The 20,942-nt window shown below is 26.0% G+C and overlaps 2 protein-coding genes across 3 annotated transcripts; both read right to left on the minus strand.

The window, feature by feature from the left end:
- Positions 1–1,767: 1,767 nt before the first annotated feature.
- LOC145833892 (uncharacterized) lies at positions 1,768–16,682 on the minus strand. Of its 2 annotated transcripts, XR_014369766.1 has the most exons (8): positions 16,400–16,682; positions 15,412–15,552; positions 14,757–14,973; positions 12,593–12,783; positions 10,318–10,440; positions 9,720–9,880; positions 5,546–5,858; positions 1,768–1,845 (listed from the first exon to the last, which is right to left on the minus strand). XR_014369766.1 is itself a non-coding variant. In XM_082941142.1 (7 exons), the coding sequence occupies exons 1-7, from the start codon at positions 16,639–16,641 to the stop codon at positions 5,596–5,598; spliced, it is 1,338 nt and encodes a 445-aa protein (XP_082797268.1). In that variant the 5' UTR covers positions 16,642–16,682; the 3' UTR covers positions 5,368–5,595. The 2 variants fall into 2 exon arrangements, 1 of the variants encoding a protein (XP_082797268.1); XM_082941142.1 differs by lacking the exon at positions 1,768–1,845 and having other exon boundaries at positions 5,368–5,858.
- Positions 16,683–17,435: 753 nt separating this feature from the next.
- Positions 17,436–19,127, minus strand: LOC145834132 (uncharacterized). The gene has a single exon (XM_082941490.1). It carries the CDS (start codon positions 19,113–19,115, stop codon positions 17,595–17,597), a length of 1,521 nt encoding a protein of 506 aa, XP_082797616.1. The 5' UTR covers positions 19,116–19,127; the 3' UTR covers positions 17,436–17,594.
- Between the last annotated feature and the right edge of the window lie 1,815 nt (positions 19,128–20,942).

Genomic DNA, 20,942 nt, shown 5'->3' on the forward strand with positions numbered 1-20,942 from the left:
TTAAAAAAGAGGATCAAAGCATAATCTTAAAAGTTTGTTAATACCAAGTTTCAAATAAAATTAACTGGTTGAATTTCGTTTATATAAGTATAGTAAGTATATGCTAACCTAGATTTATATATACTTGTTTGTTATTTAGTTTTCTCATAAATTGATAAGGTTAAAGAAAGCATAAAATCTTAAAGTTTTAATTTGATCTTTAACTTTCAAATGTTTTTAAATCTGATGTCTTTTACTATTTAACATACTTAGTACTACAATATAACATAATAGTAAAAGTAATTTTAAATTTACATAACTATTAAAAAAAAAGTAAAATGGTTTACAATTAAATTTTTTTAAATACTGAAATCAAAAAAAATTGCAGCAAATAAAAAAAAATTGCAGCAAATAAAAAAAAAACTAACTTAATAAATAAATTATAGTCTTTATATTATTTTAACTGATTGGATTTTTTCGCCTAGAACACTCAGAATTATAATAGCAAACTTAATTATTAGAAAAATATGTTTAGTTTTTCTTAATTTTTTTCAGAAAGTAATGAATTCGACAGATGATATGATTTTTTTGAGAGTCATTGGTTTAGTGAGTTTCTATTTTTTTAAGGGATTATAATAATACACTTTGTGCTTTATTATTTAGTTTTTTTACTTATTTTTTGAGCTAAACCATAATAATTTAATATTAGGGTTTAGTAATTGTTTAATTTTAAATGTTTTCTAATCTACTGGTTTTCATGCTTTTACAATATAGTAAAACAATGCAATATTTCGCTTATAAAAATAACTGTAGTTTTCTTAAAAACAATATAAGTAAGTAGTAGTTTCATTAGTGATTTTAACTATACTTTTACTATGTTTAATATAGAAAAACTATAATTCTATCTTTCTACATGAATTAAAAAGATAAATTAAAAAATTAGTTTTCTCATTCTATTTACAAGCAGTTTAAAATTTTCCACTTAATAAATAAATTTTAATACAGGACAACTCTGTGTTTCCAGTTAGAATTAAGCGTTGCTATGTATACCTTGGTAAATTAATGAAAGTATATTGCCAAGAAAAGGTAAATCTAAGTATATTAATAAAATAAATTTTACAAAAAATTATCTCGCTTTTGTTGAAAATTGAAAACTCATAACAAAACATTTCAGTAAAAAAAAACATAAAACTTAGTAATAAAGTTTATTTATCTAAACTGTATATACATTTTTATAGTCAGATTTGTAGTAAAATACTTATCTTCCAATATTTTACTCAGCTTAGCATGTACAACTACTAACTTTTAGTATTTTTGTGTTTTTATATATTTCTTTCTTATGTTATTAAAATTTTTAGCACTTATCAATGCAAGACGTAAGCTTCATGTACGAAAGATGGACCATCCAAGAACTTGACTTGCCAGACAGCGTAAGTATCATTAGTACTTAACTTCTAAGCGAATTTTTGCAGTTAGTAAAACACCTTAAAACTTTTTCATCATAAAGTATTATCTATATAGTTTTGAAGCGAACTAAAATAGTTTACTATAAATTCAACATTCACTTATGTGGATGGTAAAAAAAAATTGTGTTCAGTGAAAAACTTATAGAAACTGATTACAAAGCGAGTTTTCTACAAGTTAATATACAAACATTAACAACTTTAAAGATTTAGTTTGTATTTTTCTTTTATAATACTAAGGGGTTTGTTTATATATATATAGTTGTTTTAATAACGTAGAAGTTCACTAGTTAATGTTATTTGAATATAAGTTAATTTTTAAAGCTTGGAATAAAAGACAAAGATACAATCTGCGTGAAGAGTAAACAGTGAAGTTCTATCAAAATTTCCCCATTCGTGGTGCCTAAAAAAAATAAATATGAGACATTTCAGAGCTTTTACTTTTTCTGTTCTTTAGATTGTTTCCGTTTAACAAAATACTATTTGTTACATTTTTTTATAAAAAAAAATATTTTCTTTTAAGTAGTACTCTATGTATTGTTTTATTTTAGCTTGAAAATAACTTTTTGTTGTGTTATAATATCTGAATTATATAAAAATAATGAACTTATCTTGCTTGTGTTGTTAGTTTATAACTCCTAGTCTACCATTTAACTAATTATGAAATAAATATAACAGTTATAGAAACTTTTAGACTTTACATTAAGCAGTAGCTTATACATAAACATTTTTATAAAATGCTTTCAAGATTTCAACTACGTACTTCTTAAAAAGTTTGAAAACAATAAAAACCACTAGTAAAATATTTTTATATGCCATATCCACTTGAATAAACTTCTTTATTTTTATATAAACTCTCAGTATTAAGTATATATGTTTTATGCTTTTCGATACTTAAATAAATAAAAAAAAAAACTTTTATAAAACAACAATTTTTGAAATCAAAATACATATTGATAGTTAAATAGTAATAGGAAGTTCTAATTTGTTTTAATTTTTATTTCTGTAGAAATAGTCTTGTTTATAGATTGCTATAAAACAATGCAGTCTAAAAAGTTGATGAAATGTTTTACATTGCTAACAGTTTTTTAAATATAAAAAAAATTTTCAACTATCATATCTAAAACTATTGAAGCTTCAGTTATTGAGGTTAACTAAGATGTCTATAAACTTAACAACCGGTAATTAAACATAAATATATTTACGGCTCAATATGTGATTTTAGCACACATTTTAATACCAAAATAGTCTAGTTAATTTTTATCTTTGACTTTCTTGTTGAGTTCAAACTTTATTTTATAAATCACTAATCCCAGTTAAAAACTAAATTTGTTCAGTAATAAAGTAGTTAAGTAAAATTTTATTTTTTTACTCTTGACCAGGTTGTCTTCTATACAAAAAGATTTTTTGTTATAAATTTTGAAAAGAACTTACTAGTTTAGTAAACTTTTTCATTAAAATATTTAAATTAATAACCAGTTGTTCCTAGTTTATTTCTCGAGAGCTCTTGTTAAAGTATTTACTGATCTACTGAGTTCTTAATTCTTTATTAAAAACAATCTAGTGAAGCTCATAAAAAAGACAACAAAGATATTTTAACACTTTAACCTGCTACTATAAAATTATAGGTTTTGAGTTTGTATTATGAGTCAGTTATCAGAAAGACTTTAATCGAATTATTAACAGCAAATTTAAAAAATCAATTTCAATTCAGGTTATGCTATTTGGCGCGAGGCTATTTAAAGGTTTTATTTAACGCTTAAAATTCAAAACCAATCCTGAAAAAAATAAAAAGATGTAAAAACTTTCTAATTTATTAATTATAAAAAAAAAAGTCATTAAGTAAAAATTAAATTCATATCTTTTTTAATACATTTTTGCAAAAAAATCACTACAACTTAAATTAAGTCAAATAGTGGTTAACTTTCAAAACCAGAAAAGTATTTTTAATTGAGACTATAATATTATCTACAGACCAGTGGTTATCAACATTTTTTCATGTTTTGCCCCTTTTTAAAACGTTGTTAGCAAATTTACTCCTATTTGGAAGGTAATTACCAAGTTTATCACCAATACACAAAATATTGTTTAAATTTGAGGAATAAAAAGATGTTTTGAACTTTAAGCTCGTTGTAAAATCGAATGAATTTGTTTAACTTTAAAACACTAAACAACAAAAAAAAAAAATTTACATAACTTAAAATAAAGAAAGTTTACCCCACAAAACAAGGGAATTTTATTTCGAATTTACAAAACAAGGCTTAAGAATCACTGCAATAGACAAACAAAAACTTTCGTTTAAGTTAATTCTTGCAAACCTTAAATAAAAAGCTATTGTCAGTTTTTTATTTACAAAAAATATTTTTTTAAAACAAGTCGAAACCGTGAACAAATTTTAAGTGTAGAGTCGATTTTGATTAGTAAAACTTATAACAAAAGCAAAAATATTTTTAACCTAATAAAAGTAAAGTCATGTATTTTCATGTTGAACGGGTTTACTTAACTCACCTAATAAATTTATAGAAAACAATTTCTCTTCTTAAATGGTAATAATTCTTAGAAAATACAAGTCTTAAATTATGTTTCACAGAACAAAATAGTATCCATAACTTAAAAGATTGTAAGTCCTAATAACTCTTTAAGCAATTTTTAAGAAAAGATAAATAATACTCATCAAAAGCCTTAAAAAATTTAAACAGTATGTTACAACACAAATTCAATTTATGCTGTAAGACATGCTTCCTTCGATTATAATTTTTAAAACTGAATATATATATATTTTCAGTAATAATTTTTTAAGTGTGTCTCAATCTACTTGATCTATTTTTTGAAACATGTATGTTAGCTGAAATAAATTAAATTAAAGACTGTAATTATGATTTTTCAGTAATTAAGTAAGATTACAATAGGTTTTCTTTTCTTTTTGTGAAAAATTAGTTTTTGTGATAATTTTTAGAAAAAAAAAAGTCGAATTAGATGAGTGTTTTAACTTATAAAACAAATTCAATAAACTTTAGATAGCTGAACAGACAACCGGAAAAAATACCAAATATGAAACTAGTAGAAATATGAAAATTTATCTTAATTTGAAAATGTTCAACACATTTACATGTTAATAAAAAAATGTTTATAAATGGTTGTTTTTAATGCTTACTGTTTTTATAAAAGAGTTCAAAGTTATAATTAACTCTTGTACTAGAACTTAAACTAGATTGAGATATTGACATATAAAAGAAATTAAGCAATCTAACGTTTTGGATACAAAATATCAGAACTTTAACTTATAATACTAATATGATATATTGTACTAATGTACTTATAATACAGTAATATATTGTACTTAAAATTTAAAAAATTTTTTTGAATTTAACTCAAAAGTTTTATCAAAACTTTTCATGGAAACTTTATGTTTGCAAATTTCCCAGTTTTTACATTTCTAAGTTATTTAGTACTCTATTGCAGAATTGTTATAAACAGAGCTTTTGTGTTGTAGCTGTTGTAATTCAAATTTTTGTTAAACTTATTTTGTGACAAGTTTAACTTTCCCGAATTAGGTGCAAAAGTATAAGCTTTACTACCCTATATTTAAGAAAGCTCCAATTTTAATGGATATGTTTTTAAATCAAATTTACATTTAACTATAAGTAATTTTAACTTATTTTACAACTTTATTGTTATAACATAAAAAAATATGTTTTAAACTTTAGTTGAAAACTATTCTATAACTACTTTTATAATGGTCACTAGTCAGATATAAGAGTATAAATTTAAAGTTGTAAAAAAGCAGTATGCAAAGCATTTTCAAGTTAAATACTTAAATACACCTTATAAATAATGCCTGAACAATTAAAACATGTTTTTATTGAAAAAATAAATAGGTTTTATTAAATAGCACTAAAAATAGTCCTAAAACTACTGTCTTCGATAAAAAATAAAATAAGTTGTTTACATAAAAACCTATATAATTGTATAAACACTAAAATTATGTGAGTGATAATAATGTTTTTAAAAACTTAAAACTTTTATAATAAATCATCTTAATAAATCATTCTTCAAAATAGCCTAAAATTACTCACTAATTAAAAATTCCTATATAAAATAACCTATAGTACTGATCAACCAATCAGCATCCCCCATTTTCGCTGTCAACCAATCAGAAGCCGTACTTGAGGCTTCCCTTGATGTCTCCCTTCAATAACCTCTTCTGCCTGTTGTGCAGCGCCGCCTCCCCCTTCTTCAACCTCCTCCGCTTCTGCTCCTTCTTCTGCTTGTTGACGTGCTTGTTCACCTGCCGCTTCATCCGCTTCTCTTCCTCCGCTTCCTCTTTGCGCCGCTTCTCTTCTTCCTTTTCCTCTTTGCGCTGCTTTTCTTCTGGGTCTTCTTCTTCTTCGGATGAGTCGGATAGGGATGGGCATTCTGGGTGGAAATTATTGTTTATGGAAAGATTTTATTAATTTTTGTTATTCAATCAAGTAAATTCTACTTTTAGTCATTCTGGGAAGAGATCAAAAATTGTACAATTTCTCTAGTTCAAGTGTTAATTCCAGCCAATATTAATTGGCTGTTTTTTATTAGTTACAAGTTTTTTATTAATTACAATTTCAGTTCATTACAATCTCTTTTTGGAGGTTTTTTAATCCATTTTTAAATTTTCAAGTGTTTAAAATATGTCCCATTAAAGATTTAAACTTCTTCTGAAGAGTCTGACAGAGACATTCTGGGAGAAAAATTTAGTAAAATATTATCAAATATGCCAGCTAGATTTAAAAAAACAAAGATGAAGTAAAATGAAAACTTAAATGGAAAATACTGTAAACTTAAAGGTTTTAAAAGTTGTAATTAATTTAGTTATATTTTTTGGTTTATTATTTAATTTAACAATTCTTCATCTGATAGAGATTGACATTCTGAGATAAATTGTAATTTTTTTTTACTTTTTTGTTTGCTCAATTCGTTACTAAACTATTTTAATTAATTGTTGAAACTTTTAGAACTTCTGAGTGTTACTAAAGGCTGGAGATTAAAAATTATATTTAGTAAACATTAATATATTTATAAGAGTGACATTCTGGGAGGAAAAAGTTGATAAGATAAAATATGCTAAATATTGATCACCTTTTTGGGTCTATTTTTAATCTTAATTAAAACTGTGCTAAGTGGTATAACAACATTGAAAAGATACTGTAAAGCTAATTTAAATATGTTTTTTAATAAAAAAGAACTTTGACAATGGCAAAATATTTTTAGCTATACAATAAAATTTTTGTGTCAAACCAAAATTTCACTACTTAACATGTAATTTTTTTTTAAATTCCAGATTTTTAGTGATTTGTGTTCAAAATTCCATATTTTAATTTCAAATTCCAGATTTTTTAAGCAAAAATTGTCAAGTTCCAGGATTCAAGGTTTTTTGGTATTCCTGACTTTAACAAACATCGAAATTATTTAGAGAAATTTTACCTATAATTCGTATTAATTGCAAATTATAAACTTAAAAATTTATGTGTTTTTGGGGTTAATGACAAACAAAGATTTGTGAATTATATATCAGAAATTTAAAGTAAAAAGTTATCCCAAAATTTTTTTAAAGGGCAAAAGTAAAGTCAACTTATTTGAATTCAAGTATACCATATTAATATTTATTACATTAAACCTTTTGTATTTTTAAAAAGTGTATTAAAATACTATACTAAGATGACAATTAATCAAGAATAAGCATACCTCTTTTAAGTATATAATATATTACAAACAATACACAATGATTGTTATTTAAACTCTCCAGTATTTAAAAACGCTTAGTAATTACTGATTTTAAATATACTTTATGAGGTGGGTTAAGCAACTAAAAAAATAATTTCTATAACGTTAATTGTATTGTATGAAAAGTACTAAGTTTGACAATTAAATAAGTCTTTATAACAAAAACTTAAGTCAATTTATATTGAGCAAGTTCTTACAGTATATAAATATCGTTATGTTGGAACAACGTTGTTAAATCATATTCATATTTAAAACACACATGTAAAACTACCATATAAAACTGGTAACTTTGTTTTGTTAAAAAACAAAGTAAGTACAAGGCAATTCACTTTATAATGCTATATTAGAATTAATTTTTCATAAGTTATTTTTTTACTTAAAGAAACAGATACAGTTCTAGATTTAAAAAAGCTATTCTTTATTATTTTTTTGATTTATTTTATATACAAATTTTGACCATTATAAAACAAGTTTTTAATAACTTGTATACATTGAATTATTTTTTAATTATGTCAGGTTAAAAATAGGAGGTTAATTTTTATTGATAAAATAAAGCTAACAGTTACTTACCAACAACTTAAAAAGTATAAACAATTTCACATTAAAATATATTCAGTATACTGTAAAATTTAATTGAAATAAAAAATTATTTTTATTTGAATATTTAAACTGAGCATAGTGTTAAAAAAAAAGTTTAAATGTTTAATATTTAAATAAAAGTGAACGACTAGAGTTTTAAAACATTTCCTGCACTTGTACATAAACTTAATTAATTTATAAATAATTTAACATTAAAAGAACTACATAGTCATTAATATTTAATCTTTATAAAACAAACCTTATAATACATGAGAATTTTATTAGATTGTTTTTTTTTACAATTTACAATGCTATAACTTTTATTTTTAATTTATTTTAAAACACTATATTTATAACAGTCCCTTTACCTAATTTGATTCAAACTAAAGAAAAAAATTCAAAAACTGAAACTAATATTTAAGTTACAAAACTTCTCAATAAAAATTTTCATTTCAAAAAAATTGTCTAGTTTTCTTGCTTTAAACTTCATTAGTTGAAAAAATAACGGAAACCAATTGTTTAGTGTAGAAAAAAATAGTCCTTGAATGCAATAAATATAAACTTTTGGAGACAATTACAACTCAAGACAATTAGCTTTTTCAAGATCTCAAATTAAAAAAACTACAAAAAAATATTCTTGAAATCTTTCTAATACTGATTTTAGGCTTAAAAGTATCGTTCAGCTGAAAAACTTTTTATGTTATTAGTTATTAATATATTGAATGCTTTTTTTTGTTCTATGAAAATTATATACCCATAGAACAAATAGCTTTGAAGTCTTTTTTGTTTTGAGATGTTATTTCATTTATAAAATGCTATGAATGGTAAAAGAAAGTAAAAAGGTAACTTCATTGCATGGTAATTCGTTTGGGACTTTTCAAAAAAACATGTACAACAAAAATAAAAAACACATTAAAGATATTACACAATAGTTCACATATTTTTGAATAACAGTTTTTGTATTTGATTTTGCATTTATTTTATAAAAATATTTGTTTTCTAACTACACCACAGAAGTATATTATGCATAACAATGTTCCAATAAACTTACCTTAACTAGTAAGATGCTCTTCAATAACTACAAACACAAAAATTTCAATAAATCATCAGAATCTCTACTAAAATTATCTCCGACATTAAATTAATTAAAATTTTTTAACTTACATAAGATGTATATAAAATTAAATACAGTCACATCTCGCGAATCTACGCACTCTCGTTTACTTACGCATTTTAGAATTTTAAAAAATAGTTTGAAATTTTTTAAAAATTGTAATTTTATTGTTTGTACAGTATTTTGGGTTTTTTTGAAACAATTTTGAAAGGAACATTTCAACAAAACTTCAAGCAAATATTTTTCAAAGTTTAGATGAGATGGATATCTAGTAAAATTGAGAATTTAGATTTTTAGCTTGTGACTTCCATAAAGAACCTATTAAACAGTCTTTCTCTAATACCATGTAAGAGAAGTTTAATCTTAGGTTTGCAAGGAACAAAGTAAAAAAAATTGTACACACAATAAAAATTTTTACTTAAAAACCTTACACACATGTACAATTTGAATCAAAACTGTGTTTATAAACAAAAAAGTGGGAAAGTCACCATACTGTATATGATAAAACTCATTAAAGAAAATATATGGCAGGCACATTTGCTATCCCTCGTTTAGTTACTTTCTCCCGTTTACTTACGCACTTTTGCTGTGCGTAACTGCGTGAGAGGTGACTGTAATTCAACAAAACACCTTCAAAATTATCGACTACTTTAACACTTCATTCATCATTAATTTTATCACAAATAAATAATGATTATACAATTATAAAAAAAACAACAAACCATCTTCAGAATCTTCTCCATCAGAATTGTCTTCCACGTTGCAAAATCCTTTCAATTCTTCAAAAACAAGTACAACTATATAAAAATAAAAATTAAACAAACCATCAGAATCTTCTCCATCAGAATTGTCTTCAACGTTGCAGTCTTCTTTCATCTTATCACAAAGATCATCATCTTCTTCGAACATTTTGATCTCGTCTTCGTGATGTTTCTCCATCTTCAAATTTTTCATGTAGTTCTTCCACCCGGTGGCAGAAAGCTCCCTGTAAACAGTTTTAATCGTTTTATAAGGGCTGAATATTTTTGTCTGTGACTGAATTAAATCAGGTTTTGATCGGTGTTAGTGTCGGGTAATTGTGCGTAGTAAGTAAAAACTAATACTTATGAACATATTTATTTAATTTATGTAAATCTCAGCTTATATATTTTATTAACTAATATTTCTAAACCTACTTGTTTAATTAATTTATACATGAAATACTAATCTTTCAAGAATTTCAATTCTTAAATTTTCAATTAATTATTTTATTTTAATTTGAATCAGAGAAATTGAGAAGCCTGTTTTTTAAGTCATTATAAAAAATTAATAAGGAGTATTTAAAGTGATATACATGTCTATATACTGTTATTATGAAAAACAAAAAGTTTATTAAGAAACGTGTCATTGATTTCTTGTACTACATTTATTAAAAATACTAACTTATCAAGAAATCCAGTCCTTTCGACGTCTTTATCGAAGTCAGGAACTGGTTCATTTGACACAAAATCATATTTCTTTTGAAAGAAATCCTTAACTCCTGTTACATCTCGATCGAAGTAGAACCTGATGGAATAAAAAAAAAATATTAAATAATATTAGTAACATCTTTTGAGATATGTTTGTTGAGATTTTCTGTTTAAATTAGTCATTCATTTCAGTACAATGTGAAAACTAATAGTAATGTGAGTGTGTTTTAATAATTATTGAAACTATATATTTTTAATGTCTGAAGGCGAATAATGTATCTTAAAATATTATTAATCATTTTTCAAACACCTACTTCGTTTAAATAAAATATGTTTAAAACAAAATAAATACAATAATGAACAAAATTATCATTTTTAATAGAAACATGTGTTTTTTTTAAGTTTTAAAGTAAGTCTTTTAAATGTGGTTTCATAGTGGTTTATTAATAACGCAGAATTGAATAATCGAACAAAAAAACAATACTTGCAACTTTTACTTCAATTTACTTTAGTTTTAAAATAACTTTAAATAAACTTTGAAGAAAGCTAAATTAATGAATGAACTGTTGTTAAATTTAAATTTACTTTGAAAGTCTCAAAAATAGTATGTTTTTAACTTACATGACTATGCTTTTAAGTTAAATAAAAAATTAGGAAATATCACTATGTGTAAATTTAAATAATAAATTTTTTTTTAATGAAAAACTTACCTTAAACTTAAAAATTTTAAAATTTAGCTCAAATAATTTTACATACGTTTAAAAATTAGTTTTACAAAGTTTGCTTTGGTCGATATTTGGTCTTTATAAGTTAGTTTTTAAAATAAATAAAAAAGTAAACAAACTCCTTATATTACAAAACTCTTTTTTAAATAATAGAATATATTAAACATACTTTGCTTTCCTCTTAGATCAGTTGTTTATACTTAAAGTAAATTTATTATAAAAATGTTAAATGACGGCATCTCTGATTAAAAAGGTAGCAACTTATTTATTATAAGCTTTATATTTTTATATACAAGTGTTCAAGTAAAAATACGCTTAATACAATTTTAACAATTATTCGTTTAATGAATATTTAGGAGAAACTACTTAACAGTTAAAAGCACTTAATAATTGAGGGCATAACAACATAATAAAACTGTGTGTAAACAACCCCTTGTTAGCGTAATAAAACATTTTTGAAAACCAATAAAAAAAACTTTATTAATAAGTAGATTAGTTTTAAAACTATAGTATTAAAAGTACAAACAAAGTTTTACTGTCTAAATTTTAAACAACATATTTTACTATTATGGATTACATATTTAAACTTAGAGCTATTTTTATAAAAAAAACATTACACCTTATCTAAAATATTTTTTTTTGTTGTATAAAAAATTAACTTTTAATCTTTAAATATTTAAAAGCAGTTCTCTAAAGTCAAAACATTTGAAATTTTTATTAGATTATTTTCTTTTTTCTTTATTCTTTGAAAAACCTTTATTATTAAAAAAACACTAATACTTAATATATAAAAATTATAAAACACACAAAGTGATATGAAAATTGTTGACATAAAAAGTCCAAAAACTTTTACGTGTTCATCATAAACTGAAAAACTTTTGAAAAAAAATAAAAAGTGTTTGAGATGATATTTTAAAATACATAAACATGATAAAATGACAGTTATATATAAATACTATAACTTAATAAACTTATCTTTGGTGTTTAAAAATGAAACTAAATTATTACATATGAAATAAGGAAAAGTATAACAGTTTAGAATTAAAACAAACTTATAATTAGTGTAAGACATTAACATAATTTGTATGATTCGATCAATGTGTAATAAACATAATTATAAATATAAGTTACCAGGGTTGCTAAATGTTTTGACAAGTTTTTTCCAGGTTTTCAAAATTTCCTCCAAGTTTTTAAAAGTACACACTTTTGGGTATATTTTTAGTTCTAAGTTAAATTTAAGGTAAGAAACTGTGTAAAATATTATAAAAATATTGAAAACATATTGTAAAGCTACTTTAAATGTGTTTTTTAATAAAAAAACTTTTGATGATGACAAAATCTGTAAATAACAATTAAAACAAACTTATTATTTGTCTAAGATATTAACATAATTTGTATGATTCGACCGAAGTGTAATAAACTGTATAATTAAAAATAAATAAATATAGCATTAATGTGTGATATGCACATCACTTGTAGAAAATTCAAAGATGAATAATTAAAATAGTTTACTAATCAACAAACTTTGCATTGGTGTGTGAAATGGACATCATTTGTGGGAAATCGATCAACGTTATCTTGTTGTCATCGTTAATCAACAAGTTAAACTCATTGAAGTCTCCGTGGATCAGTCCGTTGCAAGCAAGTCTCAATATCAGGTTCATGAGGTCATTGTAAACCAATGTAATCTCGGCTTCATTTCCTAATTCGTTAACCTGGTGGATATTTTAACTTTAATACATATTTATTTATTTGTAAACCAATGTAATCTCGGCTTCATTTCCTAATTCGTTAACCTGGTGGATATTTTAATTTTTATACATATTAATTTATTTGTTTGTAAACCATTGTAATCTCGTCTTCATTTCCTAATTCGTTTACCTGGTGGATATTTTAACTTTAATACATATTTATTTATTTGTATACCATTAATATCTCAGATTCATTTCCTAATTCGTTTACCTGGTGGATATTTTAATTTTAATACATATTTATTTATTTGTAAACCATTGTAATCTCGGCTTCATTTCCTAATTCGTTAACCTGGTGGATATTTTAATTTTTATACATATTAATTTATTTGTTTGTAAACCATTGTAATCTCGTCTTCATTTCCTAATTCGTTAACCTGGTGGATATTTTAACTTTAATACATATTTATTTATTTGTAAACCAATGTAATCTCGGCTTCATTTCCTAATTCGTTAACCTGGTGGATATTTTAACTTTAATACATATTTATTTATTTGTAAACCATTGTAATCTCGGCTTCATTTCCTAATTCGTTTACCTGGTGGATATTTTAACTTTAATACATATTTATTTATTTGTAAACCATTGTAATCTCGGCTTCATTTCCTAATTCGTTAACCTGGTGGATATTTTAACTTTAATACATATTTATTTATTTGTAAACCATTGTAATCTCGGCTTCATTTCCTAATTCGTTTACCTGGTGGATATTTTAATTTTTATACATATTTATTTATTTGTATACCAATGTAATCTCGTCTTCATTTCCTAATTCGTTTACCTGGTGGATATTTTAATTTTTATACATATTTATTTATTTGTAAACCATTGTTATCTCGGCTTCATTTCCTAACTCGTTAACCTGGTGGATATTTTAATTTTTATAAATATTTATTTATTTGTAAACCATTAATATCTCAGATTCATCTCCTAATTCATTGACCTGATAATTATTTTATTTTTTAAACAAATTTATTTATTTGTAAACCACTGTTATCTCAGATTTATCTCCTAACTCATTGAGCTGATTTTATTTTATTTATATATGTTTTATAATTTTTAAACTATTATTACATCAGGTACATCTCATAATTCGCTTCTTTGATTTTACTTATTTTACATATTTATTTCTAAACCATTATTACATCACATACTCACTCCTAATTCACTTACCTAATGAATACAATATCTTTGATTTTTATATTTATCAATCTGTATTAATTCTAGGTTTTTCCAGTGTTTTAATATTTTCTTATTAATTGTTACAGACGTATCGTAACTTACTCTTTCAAGTTTTGATTTTTTTTCAATAACATGTTTATTGTAAAATTTGTGAGCTCAAAAGTGTATAAATCAAAGAACTTTGTTATAAAACAATATTTTACCCTACTAGAATTCTTCAGTTATATTTAATTTGTTATTTTAGTAGAGTTTTAATTCAAAGATTAATTTGGTTTAGGCATTTATTATTATTGAAGACTCTAACAGATTAAAACATTGTTTTATAAAAGAATTTTTTAAATATAATATTACTAATACATAAAAACTAGGCAGAACTTTAGAAAATATTCAAAAACCTGAACAGAGTTGCCAAATTTTTTCCAGGTTTTTAAAAAGTACATACTTTTTTGTCTATTCTTAGTTTAAAGTTAAGTTTAAGGTAAAAAACTGTTTTAAATAGTATAACTACGTTGAAAAGATACTGTAAAGATACTTTGAATGTGTTTTTCAGTAAACATTTTTTGATAATGACAAACATTATTAATCTATATGGTATATTCTTTTTGTTAAATCAAATTTTTCTACTTAAAATGTAAAAATTCTTAAAAATTCCAAGTTTTCAAGTTTTTTAGCAATCCTGCTGAAAATATTAACAATAACAAATTGAAAATACTAAAATAAAAAATATTTATAAAAACAAACAATAAAACCAAACCTGATGGAGGGGGTATCCATCGATGAGCTCCATGACAACCATGTGCCGGTTGCAATCGACGGGTTTGGGGACCGGAAACTGGTTGTCATGGAGACAGGTCATGAAGGCGAACTCTTTGGTGGCTGCGATCCTTGACAGGTACAACCAGTTGGGTATGTTGCGCCTCAAGTGGTAGTCCCTCTTGTTTTTGATCGAACGGAACGACGTGCGACCCAATCTGGTGCAAAAAATTTATAAATAAAATGTTCAGTTGTTAGGGGAGCTTTTGAACAAAAGTATGAAACTCAGGCAGAAAGGTTCTCTTAAGAAAAATAACTTTAAAACACAAGAGTTTGCTGTTTCTAAAGCGCGTACTTAAAAGGAAATGTCCTGTGCAATATTAGATCACTAACCAATTAGGTAACATAAAAAATATTAGCAAAATTTATTTCAACACATCCGTTTAAAGGATTTAAAATTTGATATTTGTGCTTTTTGAAAAGCTTATTTCTTAAAAATTAATATTAACTACCAGCAATTTCTTATCTAAATCTTCAAACTTAAAACAACAGATTATTATTATTTTTTTTTAATTCACATGTGGTTTTTTAAATTAAAACTAGTGGTCAACTAAACAGTTTATATATACTTTATAAAGTCTGATTTTTTTAGTTACCTGTGAATTTTCAAAGCATACTGGTTTCTTTCAGCATCGGTAACAGTGTAGATATCTGATTCCTTACCAACTCCAATCTGGTTGCCGAAAGCTTCTATTGACTCGCGCCTCGTAAGAACGTGCAACGCCTGGTAGTCGTATCTGTGAATAAAAATTGTATTTCAATCTAATTTTGTAGTAAATAAAGCTGAGATTGATGAAAATTTCAAATTTTTTTGCTCAATTTTCTGTAGATATATAAATTTTATACTTGTTATTTACTCATACTTACTATTTTGAACGAAACTACGTTATACAAGATATTTGGAACCAAAAGAAAAACCAATTTTAAAAGTAATATTTTGTATTTTAATAGAAAACTAGAGAGAGGTTTTTAAGAAGTTGCAACTGTCATTTATGTGGGATGGATTTCAATAACAAAACTAAAAGTACATTAGAAAGCAATGGCTAGAGCATCAACTTAAAAGGAATTTAGATCTTGACAGAAAATGCTTTACAACAAAAACATTATTGTTATAAAATATTAACATTTTGGTATGACTGATTTCCAAAACACATTTTCAATAAACAAAAAATACTAACCCCTTATTGGTCAAGAACAAAACACTAACCCCTTATTGGTCAACAACAAAATACTAACCCCTTATTGGTGAACAACAAAATACTAACCCCTTATTGGTCAACAACAAAGTACTAATCCCTTATTGGTCAACAACAAAACACTAACCCCTTATTGGTCAACAACAAAGTACTAATCCCTTATTGGTCAACAACAAAACACTAACCCCTTATTGGTCAACAACAAAGTACTAACCCCTTATTGGTCAACAACAAAACACTAACCCCTTATTGGTCAACAACAAAGTACTAATCCCTTATTGGTCAACAACAAAACACTAACCCCTTATTGGTCAACAACAAAGTACTAACCCCTTATTGGTCAACAACAAAACACTAACCCATTATTGGTCAACAACAAAATACTAACCCCTTATTGGTCAATCTGTAACCAACGTGAGCGGACGAATTGGACTTCTCGTAAGCCAGCAACCTGTGACGTGACAGTTCCTTGACCACTTTCCAGGCGCCACCGTGGTTGAAGTTGGCCAAACTGGCTAACAAGTCCACGGGGACGGTCTCGTGGTTTTTCATTCCGATTTCGACGGCCGTCAGGGCTCTGAAGTCCTCTGAAGTCATGTACCTCAATTGTGACACGTCTAACTTGCCCATTTGTTTTGTATTGTAGTTTGTATAAAAAGTGTAAAAGTTAATTTCTCTGTTGAATTAAAACAAGTTTGTTTAGTTTACTTCTAAAATGCTAATTATAATAATGCATGTCATAAAAACTTTTGTTTACAATTAATAAAAAAGATCTGTGCAAAAAACTTGGAACAAAAAACTTATTTGATTTTGATTCTGATAAAAAATATATTTAGTTGTGCATAAAAAAATAGTTTGTGCAAATAATAAGTTGATTAGAGTTGTAAAAAAAGGTAATAACTTAATTGTGTTTGATCAAAATACAAAACATTTAATAAGTTTATAATATCATGCTAAAATCAAAATCAATGTTCAAACTCAAAAGGTTCAAACGAACTAAAGTGGTTCTAAAACAAGTACTAAAAAAGTAAATAAAACTTCTACAAAAATTAATGTATAAAAAAGATACTTCTTAAAGCTTTGAATGAATGTTACGTTTTTAGGAAAAAAATTTGATCAATTATAATAACTAAGAAATGATTACCAAAAAATTTGTCAATTGAAAAAACTAAACAAAAGAAAACAATAACATCTAAAAATTAATAATACATATTTTAGTCGATAAACCTAGTATTAGTTAAGTTTAAAAAAAAAGCTTTTTAAATTGCAATCAAATAACATTTAACTTTAAACCTTTGAAAAAGTAAGAAAAAAAAAACATCTACAGTAGTATTTATTGCTTTTTGTTTTTAAATGAATATGAAAACTTTAAAGATGTAAATATTTGAATAGGCTCACTAATGTCAAAAAGAATTGTTTGAAGATATTTTAAATTGCAAAGTAGTGTGTATATGAAATCATTTAAACAGGCACCAAAAAAACACTCAATAACATGATTTACAAATTTTGAAGTCAGGTTGATAACAACAGTTACAGAAATAAGCTCACAGTTAGTACAATCAATAAAAATAAAAGTATGAAATTTAATATTTCTTTCCAACCACATCCCTCTTTAGCTTGCTTGCCACCGCCAGGCGCGACTTCATCCTCTTAAACTCTTCCTCGCTCACCACCGGCTCCTCATCCTCATCTTGCTGCTCCTTCTCCAACTGGTGATCCCTCAGCTGATCGTCTCTCTGCTGCCTCTTCAGCGCCAGGATCTTCTGCCGCTGCTCCTCCAAGTACTTCTTCCTGCTGGCGAGCTCCTCCTGGCTGATTGAGTTTGAGTTGTAAGACTTGTACTCTGCAGATGGGTTGTACGCGGGTTTGAACGGCTCTGTTTTGAGGTTTTCTTGTTTGGCAGAGTTGATCCAGTCGGTGGCTATGTCGCTCGAATCTTGGTGAGATTTGATTGGGTTGAGTTCTTGGGTAAGTGGTTTTGGTTTTTTACTGAGGCTAGATGGTTTCTTACCACTGGTATCCAGTTTTATTTCTGAAACATTACCAAGTGATTCAGACTCTTGATTTCTGCTACTTGGTATTGATTCTTTGGTATTTTTAAAAGGGTTCAGCTTTTTAATAACAGAGTCTTTTGCAACCTTCTTCTCCCCATTTTTATTGAGGTTGCCTGTTTTACCATCAGTATTTGTATTATTTTCAAATGTTTCTGACTTCATGGGTTTACTTAGAGTCAACTCTTTGCTCTCAATCTCACTTGCAAGCTTTCTAGTATTGTCTTCGAAAACAGCAGCTTTAGAAGTAGAAGGAACATCATTTGTAACACTTTTACCAGAAGTAACTTTTAAAATCTTGCTGCCTTCATAATTATTTGCTTTAGAGGTAGATGGGACATCACTAAAATAATTTGTTTTTGAAGCAGATGTGATATCTCTATTTTTCTTCGCACTGTCATCACCACTGCTTTGCTCAAGCGACAACGCAATCGCCTTCCTCATCATCTCATCTTCCAGCAACGCGAGTTTGTTCAATCTCTCGCTCTCCCTCTTGCTGTACTCGATCGCCTGCTCCAGATTCCTTGCATCCATCTCCTGTATCTTGCTCAGCTCGTTTGAAGCCATTTCAAACTCCTGTTTTGACTTGTTCATGATGAAGTCATCATCTCCCGCAGAAACTTTTGTCTTCTCACCGCAATTTGCCAGCATGGCGTGGGTCTGCATCTCAATCTCAACGTTGTGCCTCCCCATAATCTGCTTGAACAGGATGAAGTCGTCGGCAGCCCACACGTACTTGAACAAACCCTGCACCTTTCTCATGCTCGTCTTGTGCCGGGTGCAGGCCTCATCAAAAAGTTCCTGAGAGATGTTGAGCTCTTTTGTGTACTGCAACACAAGGCTTTCCACAAGAACTTTGTAGTCGTTGTGTATTTCAGTGTATTCAAATTTGTTTTCCTCTTTGAGCTCAAAGCAGTGACAGTTTTGGTCGATGAAGTTCATGACGGGGGTGGTGAAGACGGGCGTTTGAAGGTACTCCACTATCCCTTCGAGCACCCATTTCACGTCTGAGGGTTTGCGGGACTTTTTGGATGATTTTTTCCTCTTAAACATGGTTTATTAACATATCTTGTATCTGCAAATAGAAATTATAACTTTATAAAACTTGACATTTTTAATTATTGATTATGACAACTACATTTATATTTTAAAATCAAAACACCTTAAAATGACCAGTTCAGTATTAAGTAATAATTGTTCTTGGTTTAAATGATTAAACTTCAAAACTAATCTTGTTTTAAACATTTTTTGAATGGCTTGAAACCAACTTCATTATAACTAACGAAAAATATTTTTAAGACAAGTGTTTGATTATTTACCAAGTCTTAAAAAAACATTTAGTAATCAACTATGTAATTTTTCAATACTTAAACCATTGGATAAGGTGAAATTGAACGTGTTTTAAAATTTTAAAAATATTGATGTCAAATAGTACTATACTTGCCAATTTTATTTTTCCAATTTAAGCAAGCTCTTATGTTTTACTTGGTTCTTATCAATATTACTTTGACAATTTAGCTTCTGTTGTTAACTGGACACCCACTAAAATTTTAACAAGAACATTCAGGTTAAATAAAGTTTAACTTATAAAAAAATCAAACAAAACTTCATCAAAAAATAATTTGGCAATTAAATACCAGTTAATTGTCTAGTGAGGGGCAGAGCATTATTTTTATTATTTTTTGATTTTGACTAAAAGAAGGTAAATGTTTAAAATAAATTCAATTTGTGAAAGCTACAAAAGTAAATATTCCATAAATACAATTCTATAAGAAACTTGTTTACAAATCCAACATGTTTCAAAAATGAATTGAATTTTTTAGATTGTTCAAAAATATATCAAAATTTAAAGAAACATTGCTTTAATAGTATAAAACTTTCATGTGCTTGAAATTAAAAAAATTAAACCTGGGTTCTTACTTAAAACTTACAACTTGCTTCACTGATTGACCAAAGTTCTAGTTAGAAACCTTGATGAATTTTTTTTAAGTCCACTAAACTTGAAATAAAAAATCAACTTTTAGTCAAGCTGTCTTTTTTTGTGTTTATACTTATCTCTAAACATAAGAAAACTATTGAACTCCTCATTTCTAATCATTTAAACTTCAAAGATATTTCAAATTTTAGGAAGCAGTAAAAAGGGCCTGATAGCTAAGATAAAACTCTACAAAAAACATAAACTTGTAAGAAATAAGGTTAACCTACAGTCTTATGTTTTTAAAACTAGGAGTTTTTTTTTTCAATTCTCAATATACTTGATTAACTTGTATATTTATATTTAATTACAAAACTCTTTAGGATGGTTAAATATTGTAATAATACTAAAAACCACTTAAAAAAAAATTATTATCTAAAGATACTTATTTTGCAACAAACTTTACCAAAAGCTGTTTTTTTTTTTATTCTAAGTAAAAGAACAAGCCAAATACCTTTAAGGCTTTTAGAAATAAAATTTTAGAGAATGACTAAATACTTTGTAAATAAATACACTTAACACCATTATTAGTTTACAGATGATTTATTTTAAAACTTAATAGCTTGATGTAAAAGCTGAAGTCAACCAGTATTGTTCATGCTTTCAATGGAATACAAAATTATTTCAAATTTTAAAACTAAAATTATAAGTTTAGTTTATTAATGACATATCAACATTAATTAGTAAACTTTGTTAAGTTATAAAGCTTATAAAAGGAAACTTTTAGCATCTGTCTTTTTGTTTTATTATTCTTTTTCATACTTAAAATTTGCCTAGGAACTATAGTAAAATATTCTTAGGTTTTTAATACAACCTGGTCCAAACTTTTAACTGAGATATTAAAATACAATGTTGCCACTATTTATATCAAAAAAATGTCCTGAGTGATCTTAAACTGTTTCAAA

This window comes from Thalia democratica, chromosome 4, assembly GCF_965202585.1.
Source record: "Thalia democratica chromosome 4, ktThaDemo2.hap1.1, whole genome shotgun sequence".
Taxonomy (NCBI): Eukaryota; Metazoa; Chordata; class Thaliacea; order Salpida; family Salpidae; genus Thalia; species Thalia democratica.

Excerpts from the sequence above, each read along its gene's own strand:
- LOC145833892 (XM_082941142.1), bottom strand. The coding sequence starts at position 16,641 with ATGGGCAAGTTAGACGTGTCACAATTGAGGTACATGACTTCAGAGGAC. Across the intron at positions 15,553-16,399 it reads TACAGATTGACCAATAAGGG|ATACGACTACCAGGCGTTGC; the intron begins GTTAGTATTTTG and ends TTTTATTCACAG. Across the intron at positions 14,974-15,411 it reads TATGCTTTGAAAATTCACAG|ATTGGGTCGCACGTCGTTCC; the intron begins GTAACTAAAAAA and ends TTTTTGCACCAG.
- LOC145834132 (XM_082941490.1), bottom strand. The coding sequence starts at position 19,115 with ATGTTTAAGAGGAAAAAATCATCCAAAAAGTCCCGCAAACCCTCAGAC.